The sequence below is a fragment of the Rhipicephalus sanguineus genome, chromosome 11, assembly GCF_013339695.2.
Source record: "Rhipicephalus sanguineus isolate Rsan-2018 chromosome 11, BIME_Rsan_1.4, whole genome shotgun sequence".
In the NCBI taxonomy this organism is placed as follows: domain Eukaryota; kingdom Metazoa; phylum Arthropoda; class Arachnida; order Ixodida; family Ixodidae; genus Rhipicephalus; species Rhipicephalus sanguineus.
The window spans coordinates 5,302,334-5,327,776 of NC_051186.1; the positions used below are offsets into that span (position 1 = coordinate 5,302,334).

The window sequence follows — 25,443 nt, forward strand, 5'->3', positions numbered from 1 at the left end:
GGGGCCCGGGCTGTCGCTTGATATCTCGTGTCATTTGTCTGCTGTCATCTCATGTCGTGGCATGGCGTCACGCAGGCAAAACCTTGTAGACCACAGCCATGTATAGTATTGTATAGTACGGTATAGTGCAGCAAAGGGGTGGGAAAGTGAAATGCGGGTGAGGATAAGTTATGTGAGGAGAAGGCCGTAAAGGAGGAGGTGCATGGTAGAGCATAACGTAGCTGTGTTGTACAGTAGAGCCAGCGGGAGGGAAAAGAAAGTAAGGGTGAGGGGGAAAGGCGGAGGGGCAGAGCATAACCTTGTATAGTATAGAAAGGGGTGCGAAAGGCAAGTGAGGGCAAGGAGGAGAGATATGAAGGTGACAAGGAGGAAATAGAGGAGGGGGAGGGTAAAGCATTGCGTAGCCGTTTATGGTATAGTACAGAAAAGGCGCCGGAAAGGCAAGTGATAGCGAGGAAGACAGATGTGGGGGTGAGGAGAAGGGAGATGATATTGTATAGCATAGCAGTGTATAGTAAAGTATGAGAAAGTGGTGGGAAAGGAAATTGGGGCTGAGGAGAATCGGAAGGAGGATATGGAAAGGAGAGAGCGACACGGAATCACAAATGAGCGTTTGCTTTTCCGCCATGGACGCCGAGGAGAGTACACGTTTGCAATGCCACCGCTTGCTTGCCCGTGATTAGGAGCGTCGCCGGTGGGTAGGCGAATCACTGATCCGCACTTCATGCAGCTTTCACGTTGAGTGCAACTGCATGCGTTTTTTTTTTTTGTTTGAAGCCTATCTACTTTATGGTGCTAATGTCTTTCTGAGTGATATTTCTTCGTGAAGCTATACGAAACGACATGCTTTAGAAAGTGTAGTTTTTAACGAAGAACATGACGTGCGATTATTATGTTCCATCTTCTGTGCGCTTTGAATGTATGCAAACGAGCATATTCATTTTCTTTTCTTGCCACATCACTACAGCAGCACCGGTTCCAAGGGGTCTGGTGAAGAAGAAACCGTGAAACAAGATGAAAGCAACGATTGAGGATGGCATTGTACACTCTCCGCATCCGAAAATTGACATACCGTCTTGCTCTGTCTATACAGCCATGAAGGAATTCCTAATGGCTTCACCTGAACGAGTAGCACTGGTGAGACACAGAAGTTTCCTTTCCTTCATCGAAAATGCGGCCTTCGCGGCCAGTATTCGATCCCACCACCTTCGGGTGAGCAGTCGAGCACCATAACTACTAGACCGCCATGGCAAGTGTAAATTCATTAATTGAAAAGTTTTAATCGCTTAAATCTAATAAATGAAACATGAACATTGATTACTATTAATCATTTTTCGGGACATTTTTTATCGATATTACCTTCTCCAGCTTCAGCATCTGCGTCGCACGAAGGGGCCATGATTTTTCGGGGTACTTTTCATCGATTAATCGATTAATCATTCATCGATATTACCTTCTCTAGCATCAGCATCTGCGTCGCACGAAGGGGCCATGATATAACGTCGCCTAGCGCGCGAGGCCTGCCATAAGTGGCTACTCAAGCACAGAGGAAAGATCCTGTCCATCTTTTGTCGGCCGAAGGGGTGCCGGTAGGGGGCGGGTTGCGGTGGCTGCCTCTAGAGTTACTGCATATGCTACCTTTAGGTAGGAGAGTTGCGCATCTGTCTTCCAAACGGCCGCAGGCAACCATGCATTGCGGAGAAGCTGACGCTCGGGCTAAATTTTGTATCTCTCGACGCCGCCGCGGCAGCGAACTCAATTAACACTTGCCATCGACAGCCAATGTTTATCGCCGGTCTTCGACACGCCTGACATGTTAATCGGCGACACGGCAGGCATGTCGCCTGCAAAAACGAAGTGCGATTTCACCGCATAGCTGTGGTTGCTAGCCGGACCTATGCGCAACTCTGCTACCTAAAGGTAGCATATACAGTAACTCTAGCTGCCTCCATTTATAGCTCTCAGTGCCTCGATCGGGGAGCAACTGCGAACTTTGATCATAAGGGTGCGGTCGGGAGCGCTGGCGCGCGCGCTATCTCGACTGTCACCACTAGACGGCTAGTATAGCCTTGTGCGTGCTGTGCCCTCACCGCTTACGTCGTGTTGAGACGACACACAGAACAAAAACCGCTTCGTTCGTCGGACTGACCGTATTCCCTTGTACTAGCATTTTGTAGAGTTACGCGAGATCGGGTATTAAATAGTGAGACGCTAGCCTCACTTCATATAGCCTTCCAATTTTACGTTATCACAATCACTACTTTGCTCTTGCGGCGAAACTTGATTTGTCTGCCTAATTCTTCTTTTTTTTTCTTTTTGTAGGATGCATGCGCTCTTGACCGTTTCTTGAGGGCTGGGATATCGGCTGTAACATGAGTCATTTCGCGCCAGGCACCCTAAGGTGGACAAAATTTCGAGAGCGGCACGCGCCTGGGTACACACTGGCTGATTCCGGAGCAGCTGCATTGTTACGTGACCTGTAGAACGCGACATACCGATCCAAATGTGCGCATCTGAATACCAGCAACAACCACGCACAATATTATGAAATTTACTGATATTCAGGGAATCTAAAAAACCCAATTGTCAATAGGCCTTGGGTATTTTAAACAAAACTGCAGCAAACTCCATAATCTGAAGAATGAGGTGATGAATTGTGCTCATTACCTCAACATTGAAAAATGACATCAGACTTCAGTAAGGTGATTCCTAATAATCAATTTCCAATGGATTAGGTTGGCAGAATGTGTTCTGCTGCGAAGTGTAATCCTGTTCTTAGGCTGTTACTTTTTGGAGAAGCCACTGCCCAATGGGCATTGAAACTCCCTCGGACATCCGAATAAAATCCGAACGTCCACGTCCTAAGCAGTTGTCCAGGGGACATCCGATGGATATCAATGTGGGATTAAATGGTCAAGTCCGTTTGCTTTTCTCCATCGGACGTCCTCGGGACATAACGTGCAGGACATATCGCCAGTCGTGTACGATTTAAAATTGTTTCGGGCTTTATTTGCGAACTTGTGGTTTTTCGGTACTTATGAATCAAGGATATGTCTTTGAGGGCCATCATGCGCGCTATAGGTCGAATTTTCAACAGAAAATGTGATGTACATAATTCACTACGCCTTTCAAGTACTTAATTACAGCAGCCAAGCCTATATATCGCTTTCAAAAACCCCTCGGTCATTTCTTACAGCGCAGAAAGCGCGCCACGCCCGAGAAAACCCGCACGCTGCCAGTATGGCCACCGCGGGTGTTTATTAAATCACCGCATCTTGCTGAGCGTCGAATTTTCAGCACAGCACAAAAAACACTAGCATTTTCAGCACAGCCTCAGAAACACTACGGTCTTTAGAATTATGTATCGATATATGTTCTACTAAAGCAACGCACCATCTAATACTTACGTATTGATGTTGCGCCTCAGATATGCGTAATATTTGCTTTTTGATCGAGAATGTTCACAATTATGAACCCCGCTACCAGTTCAAGATGGCTGGGCATTCAGAAAGTAGTTAAACTTTAGCCGGGTGGCTGAATACCGGGTGGCAGACGGACACCAAAGTATCTGCGTTTGTTCCCTTAGAAAGACTATCGTCTTTAATATATATGGCGTGCAAATTAAGTCACGCCGATCGAGGTGGCGACGCCCTTTAAAACAAATTACACTATTTTGAAGCCGCAAATATTACTCGATCGTTGCAAGCGACGAAGCGACTACGGTTGATCTGCGGTTGCCACGCGCATTTTTCCCCTCCATGGCAATGAAAACATGAATACAATAAAAAGAGGTCCTGCGTCCGTTGAACCTCCGAGTATCTGCCCTAGACACCCGTGGGACATCCGCTGGATTGCCAATTAGTGTGCGCCTTATAGTCCAGCGGATGTCCGCTGTACGCCTATCGGCTATTCGCGGATGTCCACTGGACGACCAAGACATCCAGAAGTGGACATCCACTGGACGCCCGCCGGAGTTTAAATGCCCAATGGGTGTAGACTTAGTAACTATTTTAACGCGATAGCGTTAGAGAGCTCGTGTCGCAGAAATTCCGCCGTCGGCGTCGGCACCGTTGGTTGTGAGCGAAAAATCGTCCGTGAGCGAAAATCGAGAAAGAAGCAAATAAAATAAAGTTTTCGGTCCCATTGAGGATCGAACCCGGGCCGTTCACGTGGCAAGCAGGTGTCCTACCACAAAGCCACGATGTTACTTGCAGCTGCTTCCGACAAAAAAAACACTACATAAATGCCATGTAGTGGAAGGATTCTCCTTAACGTATTTTGTTCGACAGGTGTCACGACGAAAACGAGCCCATTCGGCGATTTGTAGGCGCATTCGGCAGGCCATCAAACTACGTCGAAAAAGGCCGGGATAGTGCAGCCATCGCCGCTAAAAGCACACACGAACTTTCAAACAGGTCTAAAAATGGACAACTATGTCCATCTAGCGGAAACCATATCAAGCCAACGCCGGCTGCCCGAGGAGGCGTTGATTAAGCAAACAGTACACGCTAGATAATGTGCTGCCATCTGTGAGGCATTGTGAGACTCTTCATGACCTCCGAGATGGCAAGCGCGCGGCGTATATCTTGAAGGCCATGCGACTCTTGCTTTAGATCAAAAACCTGCATGTACCATTAACGCGCGCGTGTGTGTCTGTGTGCGTAACAATATACATTAATAAGTATGCGCTTAGTGGTTGAAGTGCGCACTAGGAGCCCGATTTCGCTATTGCGTTCAACTCTTAAAGGCGAAGCTTAAGGGTCCCCCAATTTTTGCATAAGCTATAAATTATTGAAACAAAAATGGCCCCTTAAGATATCGGAGAGATGCCATATGCAAAGCTGTGACAATGTTTATTCATTATGCGCAGTTTTTACAAGAGTACTACACTGGTTCCTCCACTCAAAAAATGTTCTTTATTCAGGCTGGCGCAGTGGTTGTCTGAGGACTGTCTAACGAATTTTTCGGCATTAGAGTACACTGGCCCACCACTAAGGCTTGCTCTGTTATATCTAATATATCTTTAAATCTGTAAATATGTCTGTAAGCGGCTCCTCATGATTAACGAGGTTGTGCACCTATCCACGCACCCAATTCATTTCTTCTGGCACAATATGCCAATGAAGAGCGCCTGTTCTCATTATAACCTGATAGACGCCATTTTTACACACTTTCGCACGCATAAAGCAATGGCACTCCTTACGTTGGGAAGGAAGGAATGAATTTTTTTAGATTTTTACCAAGCACAGAGTCGCTATGTCCCTTACAGGTAGACGACAATATGCGGCTCACACGTGGGGAGTTCTTTTCTCAATTGCGGAGATTCGCTGCCGGCTTCCAGGCACATGGTATTGGGCTTGGTGATCGCATCTGCGTCCACGTTGACAACAGCGTCGAGAACATGGTCGCCTTATTCAGCATCACCTTCACGGGAGCGTCGGTGTTGCTTTCGAATCCGGTCCTCAACGAAAGTGAGCATACCGCATGAATTGTGCAACATTGGTGGTAGCCCTTCATTTTTGCTATTGTCGGGAGTTGGTAACAAGCCGCACATTTAAGTACTCATCTGTCGTTTTAACCCTTTCAGACGCCACCTAAGAAGAACTGTCTGTAGATAGGTCAAACTGAGACAACCCTATTTGAATGCACTCGATATTTTATTTTAACAAAAATAATGTCATAATGCGTTGATTTATGCGTGTTATAGTAAATAATCATATCGTAAGTCCATATCTATTAATCGTCATGTCATTCACGCTGGGTTCTTGCATAAATAACATCAAATCTTAGGCTAGAAATACAGTGCAAATTTGTTTTCGGTCATGTTGATTTCGAGCAAAGAAAAAGTACATTTTGTCGCGGTTCGAGGAGTGTGGCACGTCGAACTACTCGTCAAACATAGCAGTTCCATCAGCAAAGTGACCATATTCAACATTGCGCTGCGAAATGAAGTTAAATGAAGAAAAATTCATTACGCAGGAGGTTCACCTCATCACAAGTTCAATGTATCTTTCGCTTTATTAGCCACTAGCCGACACAATCAGCGAAAACAAGTGGTGTGCACAATTGTGAGTTGTGTACAAAGCGCCTTAAAGGGTTAAGCGATAAATCTGTTGCGTTCAGCGTAACACAAGAAATCACGTAACTGCTAAAATAGAACGCACGAGAACATAACGTTTGCTGTTCATGTCTGCTACACTAGTTCTACACTGATGGCGACAGTGTAGATTACCATCTCTGCTTTAGCTATGACATTTTTGTAGGCGTTCATTCGCACTCAAGTGGCATATAACGGGCTTGCATCGTCCATCTAATCTTATCGCCTCTTACATTCAATATTCATCGCTGTTACTTGGGGCGTATACAGCGCAACGCGTTGGCTCCGGAAAGATCGCTGCGTACCCTTCGGGTTCCAGCGGAGAATGTCAGATGACGACAGCACGCAAAAACACAAAGGAACGAGCATTTACTTCCAACAAATGTTAATGACCAGGTACTTTGAATATATTCAGTACACTTCTATTTCCAGTCTGTGGGAAAGTGAGCGTGCTAGCAAAAAAAAAAAACGTTCTCGTAGTAATGCTTGGCATGCTTCGCCATCTCTTTATTTCAAGAGTCTTCACTGAAAAATGTAACCAAATTAAAACACTTTTCAGTTAAATACACGAGATGTACGGCTCTGACGACGTAGGTAGGATATGTTATGCGCAAATGATAAGAGCAAAACCATTGCAAGTTGTGTTCACAGCATGCGCAATAACTGCAATTGACTGAACGAAATATATGTCATCAGAAAAAAGATACCTGATTGAGCACCATCAGCATGCATAAACAGAATATAAGGTTTTACACGGACAAACATGGTTTTGCGAGACGCTGGAAAATTCATGAATTTGGGCATAATATATCTCCCGTAATTGATTCTGCTGTGAGGCAGTACAAAAGAGTACTGATACCAAGATAAATCCTGGCTTTCGAGAGTAACAAACCATACGATATTCTGTCGAGAGATGCCAGCATATTTCTCTTCACAGTGGCATTATGGTGAACCTCTGCATACTGCTTTTTTTTTTCGCAAGACCTTCCTATCAAGTTCCACAAATATATGGGTTATACAGGGTGTTTCAGCTAAAAAGCACCAAGTATAAAAAAAGTAAACATAGGTGCTACGCATCTGCAGTTAGCGCAGTATTGTTCTGAGCCATACTGAGCACGTCAGAATAGCTTTTTTCCAATTAGCCAAGCTCGGTAATTATCAAAGATTACTGAATCAACTTTTTAAGTAGTAACTCTAGAGAAAAATCTTCAAAACGAAAGTTGTAGCGCTTGTTCAGAAACATCGACTTTTTTAATCTGTGGTAAAATAACTCCCCTGCTTAATTTTTTTCCGGCCTTTTATTTAAACTCGCGAATTTTTAAAAATACCACGTCACTGCCGCCTAACGCGCGGCGCTTTCAGTGCCCTCAAATCTATGTTGAACGAATTATCAAAGGCTGCTCCGCGCACGAAGGTCGATTGAGCAGGCTAATCTAATTGTAATGTTAGCGAATGCATTGTTATTGTTGTTGCTCATATTTTCTTTTTCTTTTTCTTTTGCAGATGAGCTCCTTTTTCAAGTGGATCACGCGGACGCAACTCACATTTTGACCACTCCAAAATACGCAACTAAGGTCACTGCAGTGAAGGAGAAAACGAATGTTCAGGTATGCTTATAACAGCGCAGAAGCGATGACTTAAATCGGGTACGAAAGACGTCAATGAGGTCAGATAAACCAATGCGAATTCTGATACCGTTGTAGAGTCCATCAATTCATCTTGTAAAACAATGGGCCCCTGAGCGTCTCGGTGAAAATATGGCTACTTGTTTTTATGCTGGGGGAGGAAGGTAGTGCTGATTATTGGGAATAGCCTGTCAAACAAAAGGTGTATGTGCACGATTATTAATGTGCAGCTCCAGACCCCTTACTAGAAATATGGCAGGAACGATTATGTATATCCTGAATAAAAAGTATTTTCTGAATAATAAGTATGCTCGAAATTCCCAATCTTCATTAGGAAGGCTAAGGGTAAAATTGATTTTCGCGCAAGAGGCGATTTCTAGACTCCATATTTATGTACTAAGTGCTTCAGAATTGCTTTGCTTCGCCGCCGAAAACTATGTCGTACCTGCTGAAAAACGCTTGAATATAAGAGTGCTTATGCAATGTTCAAGGAGACAGGCATCATCATATTGTACCGACTACCTGTTTTCGAAATGGATGAGTTGCGCTTCCAATCCTTTTGTTTTGCGAGATAGTCGAAAACGTACGAGCATCTGCTTAAAGTGCAACAGACGAACATTCTTTCATGTTGTCTACTTTCATGAGCGCACGCCACCGCTGGTAATCGAATACGCTCCCTGATGCTCAGAAATGCCTGTCATATTTAGCGAGTGATAAAAGCGTGTGACTAGATAATTGCAAAAGAGTTAACATTGCCCTGTGGTAGCATTTGTTTTATAGTTGAAATTGAAATTTTATTCCGCAACAAGAACACGTTACGAGGAGGTCAGGTAAAAGCTGTAAGAACAGCTTGAGAAGCCCTGACCCCCTAGTACACAGGGTGGCACAGAAGACGTGCGGCTAAGTACAACCAAATTAAAGAAAAGTATGTCTCACAATGTGCTTTGAAAACAAAATAAAAAGAAAATAAAAAATTACAATGCAGGCATAAAAAAGGTAGTCGCCACATCACATTATACAAACACTAATCGCAGTTGTTTTGGTGATATGGTAGATAAGTCAATAATATGTTCCTTATATGCGGTTTAGAAGTGTAGGCAGTTGAAAATTTAACATATGACTTGCGTAATTTGTTCTACATTTCGATATGTACCATAATTTAGGTTGACGTACATTATAAGCAGGGAAATTTTTCTCTAACCTTGCTATTCTTGCAATCGTATTATTTTTCAATAAACCGAACTTATATAGACGACTTAGTGTGTAATCATGTAATAATGCAACCTGAATGATGCAATATTTTTTAAATAATTCTGCTGTGTGGGAGCGATATGGTACTTTACAGGCTAGACGCAAAGCTTTCTTTTTCAAGACGGCAAGTTTGCTATTGTTTACATTTGCCGTTGTGGACCATACAAGAAATTCATAATTGATTAAAGAAGAAAACAACGAGCTGTATATGAACATGTTGACAGAAACCGGAAAGTTGTAGCAACGGCGGCGCATAACGCCGATTATCAATCAATCAATCAATCAATCAATTTATTTCCTTTCAGTAGGAGGAGTACAGGACTAAAAGCTCGAGAGCTTGGATAGTTTAGTAATAATATGGTTCACGTGATCATCCCATGTCAAGTTTTGTGAAAAATACACCGCCTAATGATTTAAAAATTTTGACAACTTCAATTTCTGAGTTATTTACCATAATGATAGGAAACTGAACTTGTGTGTGGCGGGGGTGAAATAAGACAGCTTTTGTTTTGTTTATGACTGCCTAGATTGCTGCTACATCTGCTTGAAAAAAACAAACTCGTATCATCAGCCTATATAATGTAATGGTCGGATTCATCAATACGGACTACCTCATTAACATAATGTATAAAGAGAAACGGTACCAGAATGCTTCCTTGCGGGACGCCTGTTTTAATGGATCTTGTTGCGGAATGTCTGCCTTCAATTACGGCGAATTGAGTGCGGTGTTGCAAGTAAGACATGAATAATTTGTGCGCAATGGCTCTTATACCGTAATGATTCAACTTTTGTAGGAGAATTTTAGAATTAATGAGGTCGAAGGCCTTTGAGAAATTCAGGAAAAGACCGAGTACCATAATTCGGGATTCAAAATTTTCTAGAATGTATTCATTTTGTGCCAGTAGCGCGAGCTTGGTAGATTTATTTTTTCGGAAGCCGTACTGTGCTGAACTGATCGAGTTGAACTTGTCAGTAAAAGAAGTCAGGCGTTTCAAAATTATTTTCTCTAAACCCTTCGAGAACACAGGTAGAATCGATATAGGACGGTAGTTGGACATGTCATTTCTGGGACCCTTTTTATAGATAACTGTCACTTTTGCTATCTGCATGTTTCGCGGGCAATGTCCTGTGGACAGACATGTTAAAAATATCGGTAAGGCAGGGTGCTAGTATGTCAATAGCATATTTAACAGGTTTCATTTGAATATTGCCCGCGTCAGCGGCTGTGCTATTACTGAGTGTCAAAAATGTCGCTACTGATTCACTCTCAGAAACTGGCTCTCAAATATTGTTTGGTTGCTTCGAATATTCATATATCTTAAGGCGGTACTACTGATTGTAGTGCCACCAACTGATAAAAAGAAGTCGTTAAATGCATCAGCTAAGTCAGGCCCTTCAATTTCTATCCATCTTTCACAATTTCCGTTACTGGCTCCGGTGCAATGCTAAGCTTACTGTTAAGCGCCTTCCAAACGTTTTCTGTACGCCCTTGTGTTGAGTTAAACAGGCTCGAATAATATAGTTCTTTTTATCACGAAGGCGTTTGGTGGCTAAGTTTCGGTACTTTTTAAATGCCTTGAGATACTTCAGGGGACTTACTCACTATAAATGCCTTGAGCAATTGGTCCCGCTTTCTTATAAGCTAAAGACATTCATTATTTACCCAAGGTTTCCGACTTTTTAAAGATGTTTTAAACGTCTTTAGGGGAAAACATTGAAGATATATTTCTGAGAACGTGTTCATACATAAATCGTATGCTAAATTGGGGGCGCTCGCTGCGAACACATTGCTCCAGTCGGTTCTACCTAAGCGTTCTCTAAAAAGGGTCAATGTTTTATGATTTATAAGTCTATAGGAAAATTCTGCGCGCACTTGTTTGGGTACGTCAATGAGTTGGCTTGCAAACATAAATGTAGGCATGTGGTCACTAATGTTGTGAATTAAAGTGCCAGCCGTAACGAGGGAAGGATGAAAGTTGGTTATACAAAGATCTAAGAGTGTTGATTGGGAGGTGGTTCGCGTAGGCGCCGTTATAACATTTTGACAATAATGCGAGCTTAACATTGATTCAAGTTCTAATTTAACACTGCCGTCAGCTAACATGCTGATGTTGAGGTCACCACCTAAAATGAAGGCATTTTTTTTTTCACTTACAAATTCTAACAGAGTCTAAAAAAGAAAAAAAAACTGACATTATTTGAAGGAGGGCGGTAACATACACAAAAGACTGGTGTACCACATCTCATAGTAGGCATTTCATAAAAAGGAGAAATGCAGCAGAATTCAGACACCAACTCACAGTCTATTGAACTTGATATTAGCATAGCTACGCCACCACCCCTTTTGCCTGTGCGGTTCATGTACTACGATTTGTAAGTTAGAAACGTAAATACATCATCTTCCGAAGCAAACCACGTTTCTGAAAACATAACGTCAAAGCATAGTTGTGCTTCACTAAGAAAATACTCGAGATCATCCTGTTTATTCCTACCCCATCTAAGGTTTAAATGAACGCAACTGAGGCTTTTTTCACAAGTGTCGTACAAGTTTCTAAGAATAATAAGGTCTATAGGTGCGGTTGAGGGAAGCATGATAAAAAGAATATCAAAAGAATATCACGAGGGCAACAGTGCAATGCGGGTAACAGTATCACTGCTTATCAGGGTCGGCCGAACAACGACTGACAACTGCGTTATCACCCTCTCTTATCCTAACGAGAATCTTGCCCTTGCAATGCCACGAAAAACGATAGCCATTGTTCTGTGTCCAGTCTTTTGCGCAGCGCAGCAGCTCTCTGTTTTGCTGGGTCATGTTCTCAGTGATCGAAACAGCCGATGAAGCTTAGGGCTTTCCCAGCCACTTATCACGAGTTGATTGTTGGGCAAATCGAACTATGATTCCGGGTGCTTTGCTTGGCTTTGACGAAGTCTGTGGATAGCGCCGATGTCATTCCCCGTCAGCTCTGGCAGGTTAGCAATCTTGGCCACATCATTCAACCTACGCAGCAAATCCTCGTTTGGCATGGCTGGGATGCCTTGAGCTTCAATGTTTAGTCTCCGACTACGAAACTCGAGATCATTCACTGTAGCTTTCAGTTGTTGAATGTCACTTGAGGTGCAGTCCGCCTCTAATTTCCCAACGCGTTTGTTTAAAGGGGCCCTGCAACACTTTTTGAGCAGGGTCAAAAAGCGCTGCCAATCGGTAGGCGAGGCTCCAGAGAATATGCGAGCCAAATATTATAGCGAAGCGAGCTGCCTGGAATTTACAATAAATTCTCAAAGTCAGCTGAAAATCGCTCCCTCTTCTCTCGACAAATGATGTATTAGTCCGCAATATATGACGCGATTGTCGGCAGTTCCACCATTGGCTGATGTTTTAATCACGGTAACACCCTCATTATTACCTTGGTTGTTAATTTTGAGTTCAATAAGTAGATAATATGTATGTTTATATTGTGTTATGTCATTAAAACACCGATCAAACATTAATATTAGCACTTCCGGTCTCACCGACAGCTCGTCTGCTCGTAGTTGCGTGGTTACGTTTTTTTCACCATGTGCAGTGCCGAAATCGTGAATATTTCTGTGCTTTTAACCATCGCCGGTTGCCGTTGAGAGTGGCAGCCGTTCGAGTGTTGCCTCGTCAGCTGGAAACTGCATCGTCGGCACGTTCTCACGACCGACCGAGGCAGCGGTGCAGCATTTCTCCGATAACAACGCTGGCGCCGGCTAGCTTAGGATACCTGTGTTCGCTGTATGGCGAGAGTCCCGTTCGCTGTCTGTTCAGTATGTCATCGAGCCGTACCTCGGCGTACCCTCCCCGTAGTCTCAGGTTCCCGAGAAACCGCGACACAGCAACCAAGCAGATTCGCATTTTCACGGTAGCTGCAGACAGCAGGGGGATGGGTCCGCGCCGGCTCGATGCCCCACGATCCTTTCTTCTAGTCTGTAGTTCTTTGTTGTCAGCCCGCACTCGCTGTGCGCCCGCATTCGAAGAGCAAACAGCATCGAAGTACCGCCACTGGGAGAAGGGTGCACGCAGCTTTGCCGTGTTGAATACGATTCAAGCGCGAGCAGTGCGAAGAGGCGGTGTATCGGAGTGTGGGTCGAAACCCATCTCAGCTGTCATTCGTTCCAAACGCGCACGCAAGTTTGCGTCCATGGTTGGCAGAGCGATGAAAATAGTACGGCAGTTCGAGGTGCACACCCAACATTACCAAACCGACTCGCAGTTTTCAAGCACGCGCGATACACGGTCCGCCGCTCGACGACGACCGCGCGAGCCGACGGGAAGTGGCGCCACAGACCACGTGGTTGCGCCGAGACGCCAGAGAGAAAAAAATGAAAAAAAATGCCGCCGGCGCTGACGTCGCCTCCTCGCACCTCCGCCCTCCCCCCTCCCCTTCACGCCGCGCGCAGCTTTCCGCGCGCTCGCTGCGTTGAGTTGCGGGAAAAAGCTGCGGAACGTGATCTCTATAATTTGGTAACACCACTTAGACTTGACGGATTCGAAAAATTTTTGCGGCATATGACTCGTGAAGAGTCATACGTCAATAATGAGACTATTCCAATATAACTAAGAAAGGTGTTGCAGGGCCCCTTTAAACAACTGATGACTGTTTTCTGCTTACCTTGACGGCTCAGGATGTCATCGTACTTCTGTGACAATAGCTGGATTGAGTCCTTAATCTCTCCAACCTGAGCCGGCAGCCCTGCCAATGCATCAAGCCTCCTAGTTATATCTGCCAAACAAACCGCTAACTCAGAGCCCATGCTAGTCTTCTCGCCACTTTTCGCTTTTGATGAACGGCAAGCACTACATCGCTATGCCCTGCGACCGCTCTCACCTTTAGTCTTAAATGTCGACTCCGGCCAGCCAGAACGACTGCCAACATGGTAAGAGGACTCACATTCGTTGCACTTCAGGACGCGTCCATCGCAAGGGAGGGGCTCATTACAAGACTGGCATGTGCTTGCCATGGTACGTGGTCCATCGATTCACAGTAGCACTCAGTTCGCACACAGTGCAGTAGTATTCAGTTCGGAAAAAAAGCACATTTAGCTCAGAGCACTCAGCAAAGCAAAGAAACACGGTGGCAACGGCGGTAGCGGTAAGGCGGTATCAAGAAAATAAGCGAATTTACCAACCTGGATAGGCAAAAAAGAGCTGATTAAGCGAACGTCCTTTCACCGCCGCCGCCGCCACCCGTGTGTCCAGGCACGATGACGACGACGGAAACACGTAAACAGTTCCGCAGGCTCAGTGACGTCAAGATGGATTCCGCAGCCACGGCAGCCGTTTTCGGGTGGTCTGATGGATGAAGAAAAAGTGAACGTTGAAAAGGAGCGTCGCTTTGGAAAGCAGCTCCAGCGCGACGATTCCAACCAGGCAGGAACCGTGAAACACCGCCCGCCGAGATGCAGGGAACCAACCTGGATAGGCAAAAAAGAGCTCACTAGGCGAACGTCCTTTCACCGCCGCCGCCGCCACCCGTGTGTCCAGGCACGATGTCGATGCCGGAAACACGTAAACACTTCCGCAGGCTCAGTGACGTCAAGATGCGATTCCGCAGCCACGGCAGCCGTTTTCAGGTAGTCTGGATAGCAAAAAAGAGCTGATTAGGCGAACGTCCTTTCACCGCCGCCGCCGCCACCCGTGTGTCCAGGCACGATGTCGACGCCGGAAACACGTAAACACTTCCGCAGGCTCAGTGACGTCAAGATGCGATTCCGCAGCCACGGCAGCCGTTTTCAGGTAGTCCGGATAGCAAAAAAGAGCTGATTAGGCGAACGTCTTTTCACCGCCGCCGCCGCCACCCATTCATGTTGTGTTATGTTAGTTCATGTTATCTTTGCGTTGTTATGTGCCATCTGGAAATTGTGGTTCGAGAGAATGTCTGCAACCGTTGTTGGCACGCGAAATACTTTCTCTTATAAGTTGAAGGTATTAACAGGCGAATACAGACACGTACGTTCGCATTTCACCCACGGAGGAGCGCTCCTACTGACTGCTATTTAACCGATCTTATAGGAACTTTCACGTTTCTCACAACATCGCATACCAATGTCGTCTTTTCCCGGCAGTTGCTGCCCTATTTCATGAATGGAGTGAGTAACTAGAGCGCTTACCCGGCGTCGACGTCACGTGCGCGTCAAGCGAGACCGAAACGGAACTTTCTAAGGGCGATTTCTTTCGTTGCTCACGAGCACAAAAAATTGGACACATCAAAAAACGTATATAAAGCATTGCTCGGCACATTTTCACGCAAGTAACAAATGAGCAGGAGTCGAAGGTGAATCGGTGTAATGGGAGATATGGATGCTGATCGTAGCGAACGGAAACGAAGTACAAAGCCAGCTATTGGGGATAGCGATTAAAGTGTCTAATCTAAATGTTCGAATAAACAATTATTGCGCACTCTCCTTTTTACGTATGTTTTCTTTTCTATTTATCATTAATGAATACTCAAAGTAGTTAAAAATCTATATGATCAATTCCCGGCCAATCCCCCGTTGTGGGTATGAGCCATGGGAGAGGGCACAACGACAGCAGTCCCCACCGCTACCCTCGCATCAGTAATTTGCGTGTTCCCTGTTTTATACGTGTTCGCGTTGATTCCCGCTGATGTTGAAAATATTTAGAATACAACAACTGTTATCACAGTAATTATGATACAGCAGTCGCAAGGAACCCAGTGCGAGCCCGTTCAATCGAGACACCCATATTTGTGATGAGTATTGAGCGTACTATGTTGAAAGTGTGCACCGCGACTGTCATGTGTGCTGTGCTCACACGAGAGCTTTTGAAACTACCCAATGTAGGACTGCATATATGTATACATATTATTTTTTCCCTAATTTTTATATCCTAACAATCAAGTGGAAAGGACTAGCCGTGACGAAGCAATGGTAACAACTCCTTCATTTATTATTTTTATTTCCATAAAAACAATTTAGCAATTGACTCGTATCAGCAGCCAAAATCACCGCTGCTGCAGCCGGAGGTTAATGCTCGTTTTAAAGCGGAATACTACACTAAGCGCACTGGTTTGGCGAATATCATGACCCCTGATACACCCGCGTTTATGCTGTGCTGCCAGAGAAAAAATAAATTTCCCCGGCTCCCCGCACTGTAATAACATTATGCCATTATTACGCAAGATGAGAGTGCCCTAGAGTAATCAAACCTTTAATGAGGTAACATGTATGTATGACTGTATGAGGAAATACTCGCATAATATTTCCGCGCGCATTTATCATCGGCTACACAATGTGTCCGTTGCATATTCCAGGGTCTGTTCGTACTTGGCGACTCCATTCCTGGCTTTGTGTCCGTGTCAGGTTTCGCTGACCTGAACAGCGACGACTTCGAAGAGGTGCATATTGACGATCCTAAAGGGACCACGCTCGCTCTATTTTACTCATCCGGGACGACGGGTCATGCCAAGGGAATGGAGATATCTCATTACAGTTTGGTGGCAAACTTGTATATGACGAAGTAAGTAACATTCACACCTTCAAGTTAAGCATATGATTAGAGAAATTATAAGCATACATAACAAGTTGATGCATGCTCATCAGTACTTGTGTGTTCTAGAAGATGAATATTTATTGGCTTAGAAAAATCTCCTTCAAGGATAGTACTAATAAAAATTTCCGTGGTTTTACTTGCTGAAACCACGACCGTAGTGGATGACTTTGGCATAATTTTTATGACCCGGGGCTCTCTAGAGTGCAGGTAAATCTAAGCACACGGGTGTTCTCGAATTTCGCCCCCATCGACATGCGACCGACTGGTCGAGAGTGGAAGCCGCCACCTCAAGTCTAACAGCTTGACAGCCTATTGCTGCTAGGCTACCTCGGCGGTTCGAAATCTGCGTTCCGCTTTGAAATTTGTGACTAAAGGGTCAACGCGTGTACATGATTGCTGTGGTTCATTGTTATTGTGAGCAGCTACGGTGCCGCTGTCAGTGTGCTGTGAGTGTTTTGTTTCACGGCGCATAGGTTCGCCCAATAAGCGGTTTAACCTTCACCAGCTTGACTAGTGCCTTCGTCACCGTCACAACCGAGTGACATGTGGCGGAGGTGGTTCTCCGTTCATATACCAGATACCCCTGACAGGAAGGGAATCAAACCCGCTACTACTGCCTGGGTTTTACGCCCCAAATCTATGACATGATTATTATAGAGACGCTGTAGTGGAGGGCGCTGGAAATTTATACCAGCCGGGGTTCTTTAACGTGCACCGAAATGTCAGCACACGGAACTCTAGCACTTTGCGTCCACCATCTAAACGCGCCCGCCGCAGCCGGGATTCGATCCCGCGACCTTTGAGTCAGCAGTAGAGCGCCATGAGCACAAGGCTACCGCAGCGGGTTTGAACCAAGCCCACGCTGTGAAGAAGACACCGTGGCCAATTTGAAACATCGAGCTAGCTTCAGGCTACAAGGGCTGTACCCGCAACAGGAACTTTTATCTAACAAAACAAGCGCAGCGGCGATACAGACAACAGCCTCAACTATAGCCGCAGTGTCAGCTGCAACAGGCGTAATGCAGCAGCCCACCTTTCCTGATTCACGTGATGACCCCAAAACCAGACTCGGAAAATTTTAGAGGGCCTCGATGCTCAACATTTGCCGCGTAGAGCACATGTTTAGCCACGTGAAATTTTGTTGCGAAAATCTGACAAGGGACTAGCTTTGTAAATCGGGAATCCGCTCTAACGACGTGGCAACTCACCCACAGTTTAAATCTGCTGGAAGGCTGCAAAGCGGAGCCAGCCATATAAATGATCCTTCTCGAATAATTAAAACTAGTCCACCCATTTTGGTAAAGTTCACATAGTGCCGTTTGAGCTTCTGGCGCAATAAGTACAATCAAATGCTAGCACAACACGAGACAAAACTTCACCAAATTCAACATACCCCCTCCCCCCCCCCCCCGGACAACTGTTTACAGCATAGACGTGAATTGTAGGGAGTCTTGAAATTTATTGTCATAAGAGCATGGAACAACACGCCCTTTGAATTACAAAAAAAGACATTTAAAAATAGGCGCACGATTAACGGGTTACGAAAACTGCCATATCCAGCAACTGTCTGCCTGAAATGTCTGAATTTTTCATACGTGTCCATGAATTTTCTTTTTTCTTATTCACGTAAAGATTTAACGAGTGGATTTCGTTTGGTAAAGAACTTTACTGCCTCTGCTAAAGTGGCACGTATCTTTTTTGTCTCAGCTGTTTTATTACCAGTTAACTATCAAAAAACGTCTGTTAAGAGCTAGCCTTTGGCTTTCGGCCCGTACAGCGAGTGCACCGCACAATACTTATCTCTTGGAAACAAAGCGTAATATTTTATAGTCGTGAATAAGAACACATAGAGTAGAATAGGTGCTTAATCATCCTGTCGCGTTTCATGTGTTGTATACCCGCTTTTACATCAGAGCCTGCACCCGTTCGAATTTTAAAGAGTGGTACATTAAGTTTGTGTAACATGCTTTGCTGTGGCATTTATCTTTAGAATAACAATCGACTTTTGTTGTAGTCGTGCGCGCAGTAATACTAATGTTAAAGGGAGTTTAACGCGATTTCAAATACCAATATAACGCCCCTCGACAAACGTGCGCACAATAGAAAAAAATAACATCCCACCTCTTGACACGTTGTACGGAAGTTCAGGTTAGCCTAAAATGGAGCTAATATACTCAATAACCTGCTGTGCACAATAAAAGACGGTCCTAAATTTCCATGCTTTCTTGAGCAATCTATATGTCATGGATGCGTTCGTTTCAATCGTGTGTCATTAATTGTTTTTTGCAATTCGCTGGTTCTATATTGGCGTAATAAGCAATGTGTCGATATTGTATTAGTGATAATGGTGCTATTGTCTATCTTTATATTCACATTACCTGTTAACCGGAGTTGGCATAGCATTTTGTACTAATTTGCACGCGCCCATAACTAGAAGCGTTGCAAGAGTCCAAGGGGATTTTATTAGGGCAGCTGTGAAAGCTTTCGTTGCGCCTAGGGGTGTGCGAATAGTGGATTTTGGAACCGAATCGAATACGAATCGAATAGTGATGACACCGAATCGAACACGAATACTAATCGAATACTTTTCGAATAGTTTTCGAATAGTAAGACAACCATTCTCAAAACGGTCCTAGAACTCCGCAGCGTTTTTTTTTGCTTTTTTTGAAAGAAATATTCACGAACTTTCACCAAAGAGCGTTGCGCTTACTTTTAACAGACTCAAAATACCACAGTTATGAAATCTGAGGTAAGCTCGTATACAGCAGCGACCACAACCTTCGAAATATTTCTAACTGTAGGTTGAAATAAAGCAGTGACTGCAGATACTTTGTCGCCTGCTTTTAAATAAAACTGAGACATAAAATCTAAACAGTTTTGAACCGAAGACTATGCCTACACCTAAGGCGGTAATGAAACACACAAACCTGCCATCGCAACATGGTCCTCGGCACTGAACGCATGTAGACATCGGTGTTGAAAGCCGTATCTGCAAGAACAATTTACGCAAACACAACCCTTGCATCTATTGCTATTCATGAAGCTGAATGCAGGTGCACCTTCAGTTCTTACAAGATGAAGACAGGAACTGATTAATGCGATGCAGAGGCAGCATACTAAAAACTGAGCGAGTATGGAGCTTTAATAAAACCGGGGGGGGGGGGGGGCTTCATACGGTAATCAATATAGCGTCGATAGTTTCGTAAAAGCTTGGGCTGCATGCATGCTGGTAATTTAGTGATTAAAAAAAGAAACATGGCCTTTAACTATTCCAAAGTTTCATTGTTTTGGGGTTCTCCCGTCGGCGCTAATTATTCGAAAACTATTCGAAAAATATTCGGTATTTCGAGTATGTACTATTCGATTCGAGTACCGAATCGAATAGAATGCTATTCGATTCGTTATTCGAAATTTTCGAATATTCGCACACCCCTAGTTGCGCCGGGTAGTACGAACAGAAATGAACCGGCATCTCCTGCTTCGCTCTCACAACACGTGCTTCGATTTGTCCAGCCGTGGAACGGAATAACTACGATGGGTGAGTATATTACGTGAATAAACATCCCATAACAACACGTAAACTCTAGTCAGTGCTGCGCAGTATCGAAGATACATGTATCTTAGATCCTCTTTCTGTATCTTGTATCTGTATCGCGATTCGTCTCGCAAGACATGTGTCAGTATCTATATTTGTGACACATTGAAGAATGTATCTTGTATCTTAAGATACAAGATACCGCAATCGCAGCAACACCGTGCGAAATAATAAGCGCTGACTGAACTCCGCTTCTATATTATACTGTTGCCACTAAGCCACCAGAATTAAATTAAGGGCAGTGATATTATTTCACCTTTCCGCCAGAGTTATCAAGCGACGGCAGGCGATGAGCTCTGAGCGTCCCTGTTGATGGAGCAGAGTCACGGAACTCTCGCATCGTCTAGACAGACAAGCGCGCGAACGTCTACGCCCAGTCGACCTTTCGTTTTCTCGTTTTTATTGCGATAGCAATTATATGGACAGTCTCAGCTGATCTTTGCCGTCGCCGTCGCCGCCGTCATGCTGCGTATATGTATAAGTATGTATATATACATCAATATCCCAAATAAAAATAAATCAGAAAAATGCTTCCGAAGCGCGGAATCGAACCAGCGACCTCTGAATTCGCAGCGCCGTGCGCTAAGCACTGCTCCACAAAGCGTACGTCCGTCTGGCAGCTAACGGCGAGCCTTATATACACACCCTTTACCGTTTGCAGTCCTCCGAGACGGAGGCGCTTATAAGCGTTTCTTCATTACCAGCGAGATGGCGCTCGGAGCGCACGGGCGCTAGGGTGCCTTGATGCCCGCGCGCTCCGCTGAGGGTGAGGACAGGCGCGTCGTCTGCTACGACGGCCGCCATTGCGAATCCCGCCGCCGCTCGGCAGTATGCGAAACGCGCTACACAAAGCGCTTGCGGTGCGCGGATACGTCCCGAAATAAGTGCACGCTAGTGAGCTTTCTCTTTTTCTTTTCTTTTTTGAAGCTTGGGCAGCTTTTATGGCGGTTGTTCCTAAATGTTTATTAAGGAAGCATGTAATTCATGTAAGCTGACGGCCTGCATGTGTTATGCACTAGAGGTATGTTGAAAACCAATCCTCTTCCTTACGCCGGAAACGACAAAGTCTAAAGCCTTAATTTTCTCGTAAGCTCCGCATTCCAAATACACAAACAATCGTTTAAAGTAGTGTTGCGAAGCTACCTAAGCGCGACTAAGGTGGCTCATTTTGCTAAGTTTGCAAAAAATTTACTCGTTTATTATAAATGGCATCATACATATTGTACACAGAATAAAGGGTCGAGGGGCAGTATGATGCGAATGTCCTGCTAAAATGTAACGAAAGCTTCTTTATCGTTATTATTGCTGACATTTCTTGCTCACAATCTGTAGCCGCTACTGTATCGGCACTCGAGTTGCACCTTGAGTCCTTATCAAAACGATGAATACGTTGTTGAGTAGTCTGCCGTAAAACTTTGCATGCGCGCAGTATCAGTGCGTTTTTCCTTCTACTTTTTGTATCTGCAGTTTCTTTCGCATGCCCAATTGCATGCACATATTATTGAGCGTTTCCAATACTGTTTTACACTTTGTGCGGCAGAGGCACGGCGTCTGTTATTTGTCTGCTTTATTAATATCTGGGGTTTTACTTGCCAGAACCATGATATGATTATGAGGCACGCCGTAGTGGAGGGCTCCATGAATTTTGACTATCTGGTGTTCTTTAACCTGCACTGACATCGCACAGTACACGGGCCTCTAGCATTTCGCCTCCACCTAAATGCGACGGCCGCGACGGGGATCGAACCCGTGACTTTCGGGTCAGCAGCCGAGCTCCGTCACCACTATACCATCGTGGCGGACGTATTTTTAAGACGAAAGCCTTAAATGCCTCATCAAACGCGAAATTTGACCGTTGGCGTGCCGCGTCTACGGCGTCAGCGTACCGCGGCGTCAGGGACGAGGAATGCAAAAAAACCATCGTCATGTGATGACGTCACCATATGACGCCATCAAGGCTTCACAAATTTTGACGTGACGTCATATGACGCCGTTGTCACATGACATCGTAGCTTGGTCAAAAGTGGGCAGATCACGGAGGCAGTGCAAAACTAGGTGAGGTGCCACCGATCTTGGAGGCAATGCAAAACTACGCTAGGTGCGCAAAAAACTGAGAAGAAGATGGCTTTCGCTTACGAGCCGTCTTAAGCGAACGCATAAAGGAGCCTGTGAGTTTTTATTTCGTTAACTGGTTTTCCATGACGTACTCATTGTACAACTTGACTTTGTTTCTTGTATTTTTTTACTTACATAGCGTGTCTACTGTACACAATGCTTCCCCGTCTTCTTGTTGTTTTCATGCGTCTTCTTTGTATAGACGCTTCGCGAGAATTAACTGTTTGTATGCGCCTTCCTGTATGAGCCTTCAGGGCTTACATTATTAATAAATAAATTATGCTTGCTCAAAGAAATAAGATACCGAATGTGTGTGTGTGTGTGTGTGTGTGTGTGTGTGTGTGTGTGTGTGTGTGTGTGTGTGTGTGTGTGTGTGTGTGTGTGTGTGTGCGCGTGCGTGCGTGCGTGCGTGCGTGTGTGTGTGTGTGTGTGTGTATCCAGTGTACAGGCCATTTATTTGTTCTATTAATGCTGCGCTGACAGAAGCAATTACACAAATAAAACGTAAATTATACAATAAAACACAGCTGCCACTAGACGATTCACAGTGATCGTAAATGATTAAAAAAACGGGAACTGCGTAATTATTGAAGACAGAACGAAAATGTAACCTTGAAACACAGAAACAGGGAAAGATAAAAACATTTAACTGCACACATACATGGGCATCAGAGCAGCACAGAAGGCGTACTTGAAACACGGAAAGGAATACAAAAAACAAGAACCCGCCGTGGTTTTAGTTATGGTGCTTGACTGGTGACCCGAAGGTTGCGGGATCGAATCCCGGCTGCAGCGGCCCCACTTCGATGGAGGTGAAATGACAGAAGCCCGCGTACTTAGATTTAGGTGCACGTTAAAGAACAACAGACGGTCAAAATTTCGGGAGCCTTTCACTATATACGGCGCCTCTCATAATCATATCAGGGTTCTTGGGACGTAAATTCTCACAAATAATTATTATTAGGAAAAAAGAAGGATCTGATCTGCAGACAAAGACGCTTAATATATTCCATGATACATTTCAAATAACAAAAATAGCGAAAGCGATTATCAAAGGCAGATACAGGACCAACCAAGTGCAGTAAAGAATGTTTGCGAAGAAAAATGCAGGATTCATGCATACGTGAACCAAAGCATTTTAAGCATGTGGCTGATATCAGTATGTCCATTTATTACGCAATGTTAACACCGGCAGAAGTTATCCTTGAACGTGCATTCGAAATACCGGCCGGAAACTTACGCTGCAAGTGCATAATGTGTTCTTCGGATGCCGCTTGTCACGTTTGATTTTTACTGTCCAAAGAAACCTCGTATTTTCTAAAACGATACAGCTCCCAGTGTTTCTGGAATGACTGGTGCACTGCGGCACGCAACACCCGGCCATGGTGACGGTAGCGAGCGCATAAAACTGGAGGGAAACGAGCACCGACCTAAAAACAGCACGCGCGTCACGCAAAAGGGACCGGGCGCGGGATTCAAAATGGCGACCGCGCTGCCGCCGAGGCCGAGGAGGCGGCACCTGCCCTTTCAAAAGCTGACACCACTCTAAGCGGGGGCGCGCGCATCGAGGCACTCTAACGGGCGCACTTAAAGGCGTCGGCCAGCTCTCTCGCTTCTTCTTATATTTGCGTAGCGAGAACCTTGCCCTTCCGCTGTCTGCTCGCGCGGGCGCTCGAACAAACTACCGCAGTGTTCATGATTCTCAGCAGAGCTACGTGGTAGCTCTCACCGCGCGTCGCGTACGTGTAGCTAAACGCGTTTCAGATGTCGTGCACGTAACGTACAGTGCCGTCCACTCTTAGGGTGAACACGGCTCAGCGTGGCCGCGCCCTGCGGAGCGCCAGTGCATCCAGCCAACGCCGGTGCTGGCACGCCCGTGATGGCTTCCCTGTAGTACAGCAAGAGGAGCACGTTCCCAAGCGTCTGCGCCGTTTCGTTTCGATGCGCAGAGCGCGGCCATGCTGATCCGTGTTCACCCTAAGAGTGGACGACACTGTACGTGTACTTTTCACGTTTGCGTATGAGAAGTCCCTACGTACGTGAAATTAAAACTGTCTAGTAGCTGCCGGGTAGTGATGGACGCACGGTAGTCGCAGCGCGTCCATCACGGGCCGCTTTTCTTGCTATCGCATTCATTGCTTCGCCCTTGCGGCGAAACTGCGACTTTTTTTAGTTGTGTCAGTGCTATGACACTTGGCTCTTAGCCACTGTCCTGTGCGACGCACTCCAATGCGTGCGGCGTCTTTCCCACAAATTCTGATGCCTCTGTAGTGTCGTTATCGAAGTTTCTCTTGTGTTGTACTTCGTTACGAAGTCTGAAGAATGCAAGAATGGGGTTGCTTTGCGTCTCGTAAATTTCACACATCGGCGACTTGAAGAATCTCGTGGATGTATGTTTGACTTACACGCAATGAAAATGACTTACATGCAAATAAGATTCTAACATATATAGAACTACCGGGACTGATGCTGCATCTAACATAACAAGCATTCAGCTAACAGAAGCTATCTTGGCGTGACTCTCTTTTATTCAATGAGTTATTAAGGTCATGATTTGATTGTTGGCACAGGCTCTTTCTAAGCTGTCCGCATTTTCAATGCCACACATTACCTATGCGTCTGCATTGTTTTGCTTACTGCAATGCGCCTTTTGCGTCTGCTTACTGCAATACGCCTTTAACGTGCTGCTAAGGATCTTTGCTTTATTCTCACGTTTAACTGTCTGCGTCATTTCACTGTTTGCGCACATATGCACGACTTGAGTTTATTGTTATGTCAAAGCGATGTTGAGGACAAATATATCTGCGCGTGCCTAAGTAACAAAAATTCTGCTTACTACATAGTAAAATAGCGAAATTGTGTTTGCAGTATAATAACGAAAATTATTAGGAGCCGTCTTAGAGGTACCATACCTGCGGACTGGAGGGTAGCTAAGGTAACCCCAGTATTCAAATCAGGTGACCGTTCTAGCCTATCTAATTATCGTGCTATTTCGCTGACATGCATTGCCTGCAAACTCCCAAGCACATTATTTATTCGCACGTTGCCCACCACCTCGATAATAGCTCATTTTTCCTGAAAAGTCAACACGGCTTCTGACCTGGTTTGCCCTGCGAAACTCAGCTTTTCTAATTCACTACCGACCTCCAATTAAACTGAAAGTTTCTATTTAAAACTCGCGTCACATAGATTGACTTCTCTAAAGCATTCGATAGTGTCGTTCATCAAC

The 25,443-nt window shown here is 45.0% G+C and overlaps 2 protein-coding genes across 2 annotated transcripts in view; one reads left to right on the forward strand and one right to left on the reverse strand.

Annotated features, from left to right (window-relative positions):
* The window catches only part of LOC119374372 (probable 4-coumarate--CoA ligase 2), a 70,967-nt gene extending 56,190 nt beyond the window's left edge, over positions 1–14,777 (reverse strand). The window contains exon 1 of the mRNA XM_037644465.2: positions 14,122–14,777. The gene's annotated coding sequence lies outside the window, so the exon portion shown is untranslated. The remainder of the gene's footprint in view (positions 1–14,121) is intronic.
* Positions 14,645–25,443, forward strand: part of LOC119374375 (probable 4-coumarate--CoA ligase 2) — a 37,098-nt gene continuing 26,299 nt past the window's right edge. Inside the window, exons 1-2 of the mRNA XM_049410844.1 lie at positions 14,645–14,728; positions 16,266–16,471. Coding sequence (XP_049266801.1) covers positions 14,645–14,728; positions 16,266–16,471 — 290 coding nt within the window. The remainder of the gene's footprint in view (positions 14,729–16,265; positions 16,472–25,443) is intronic.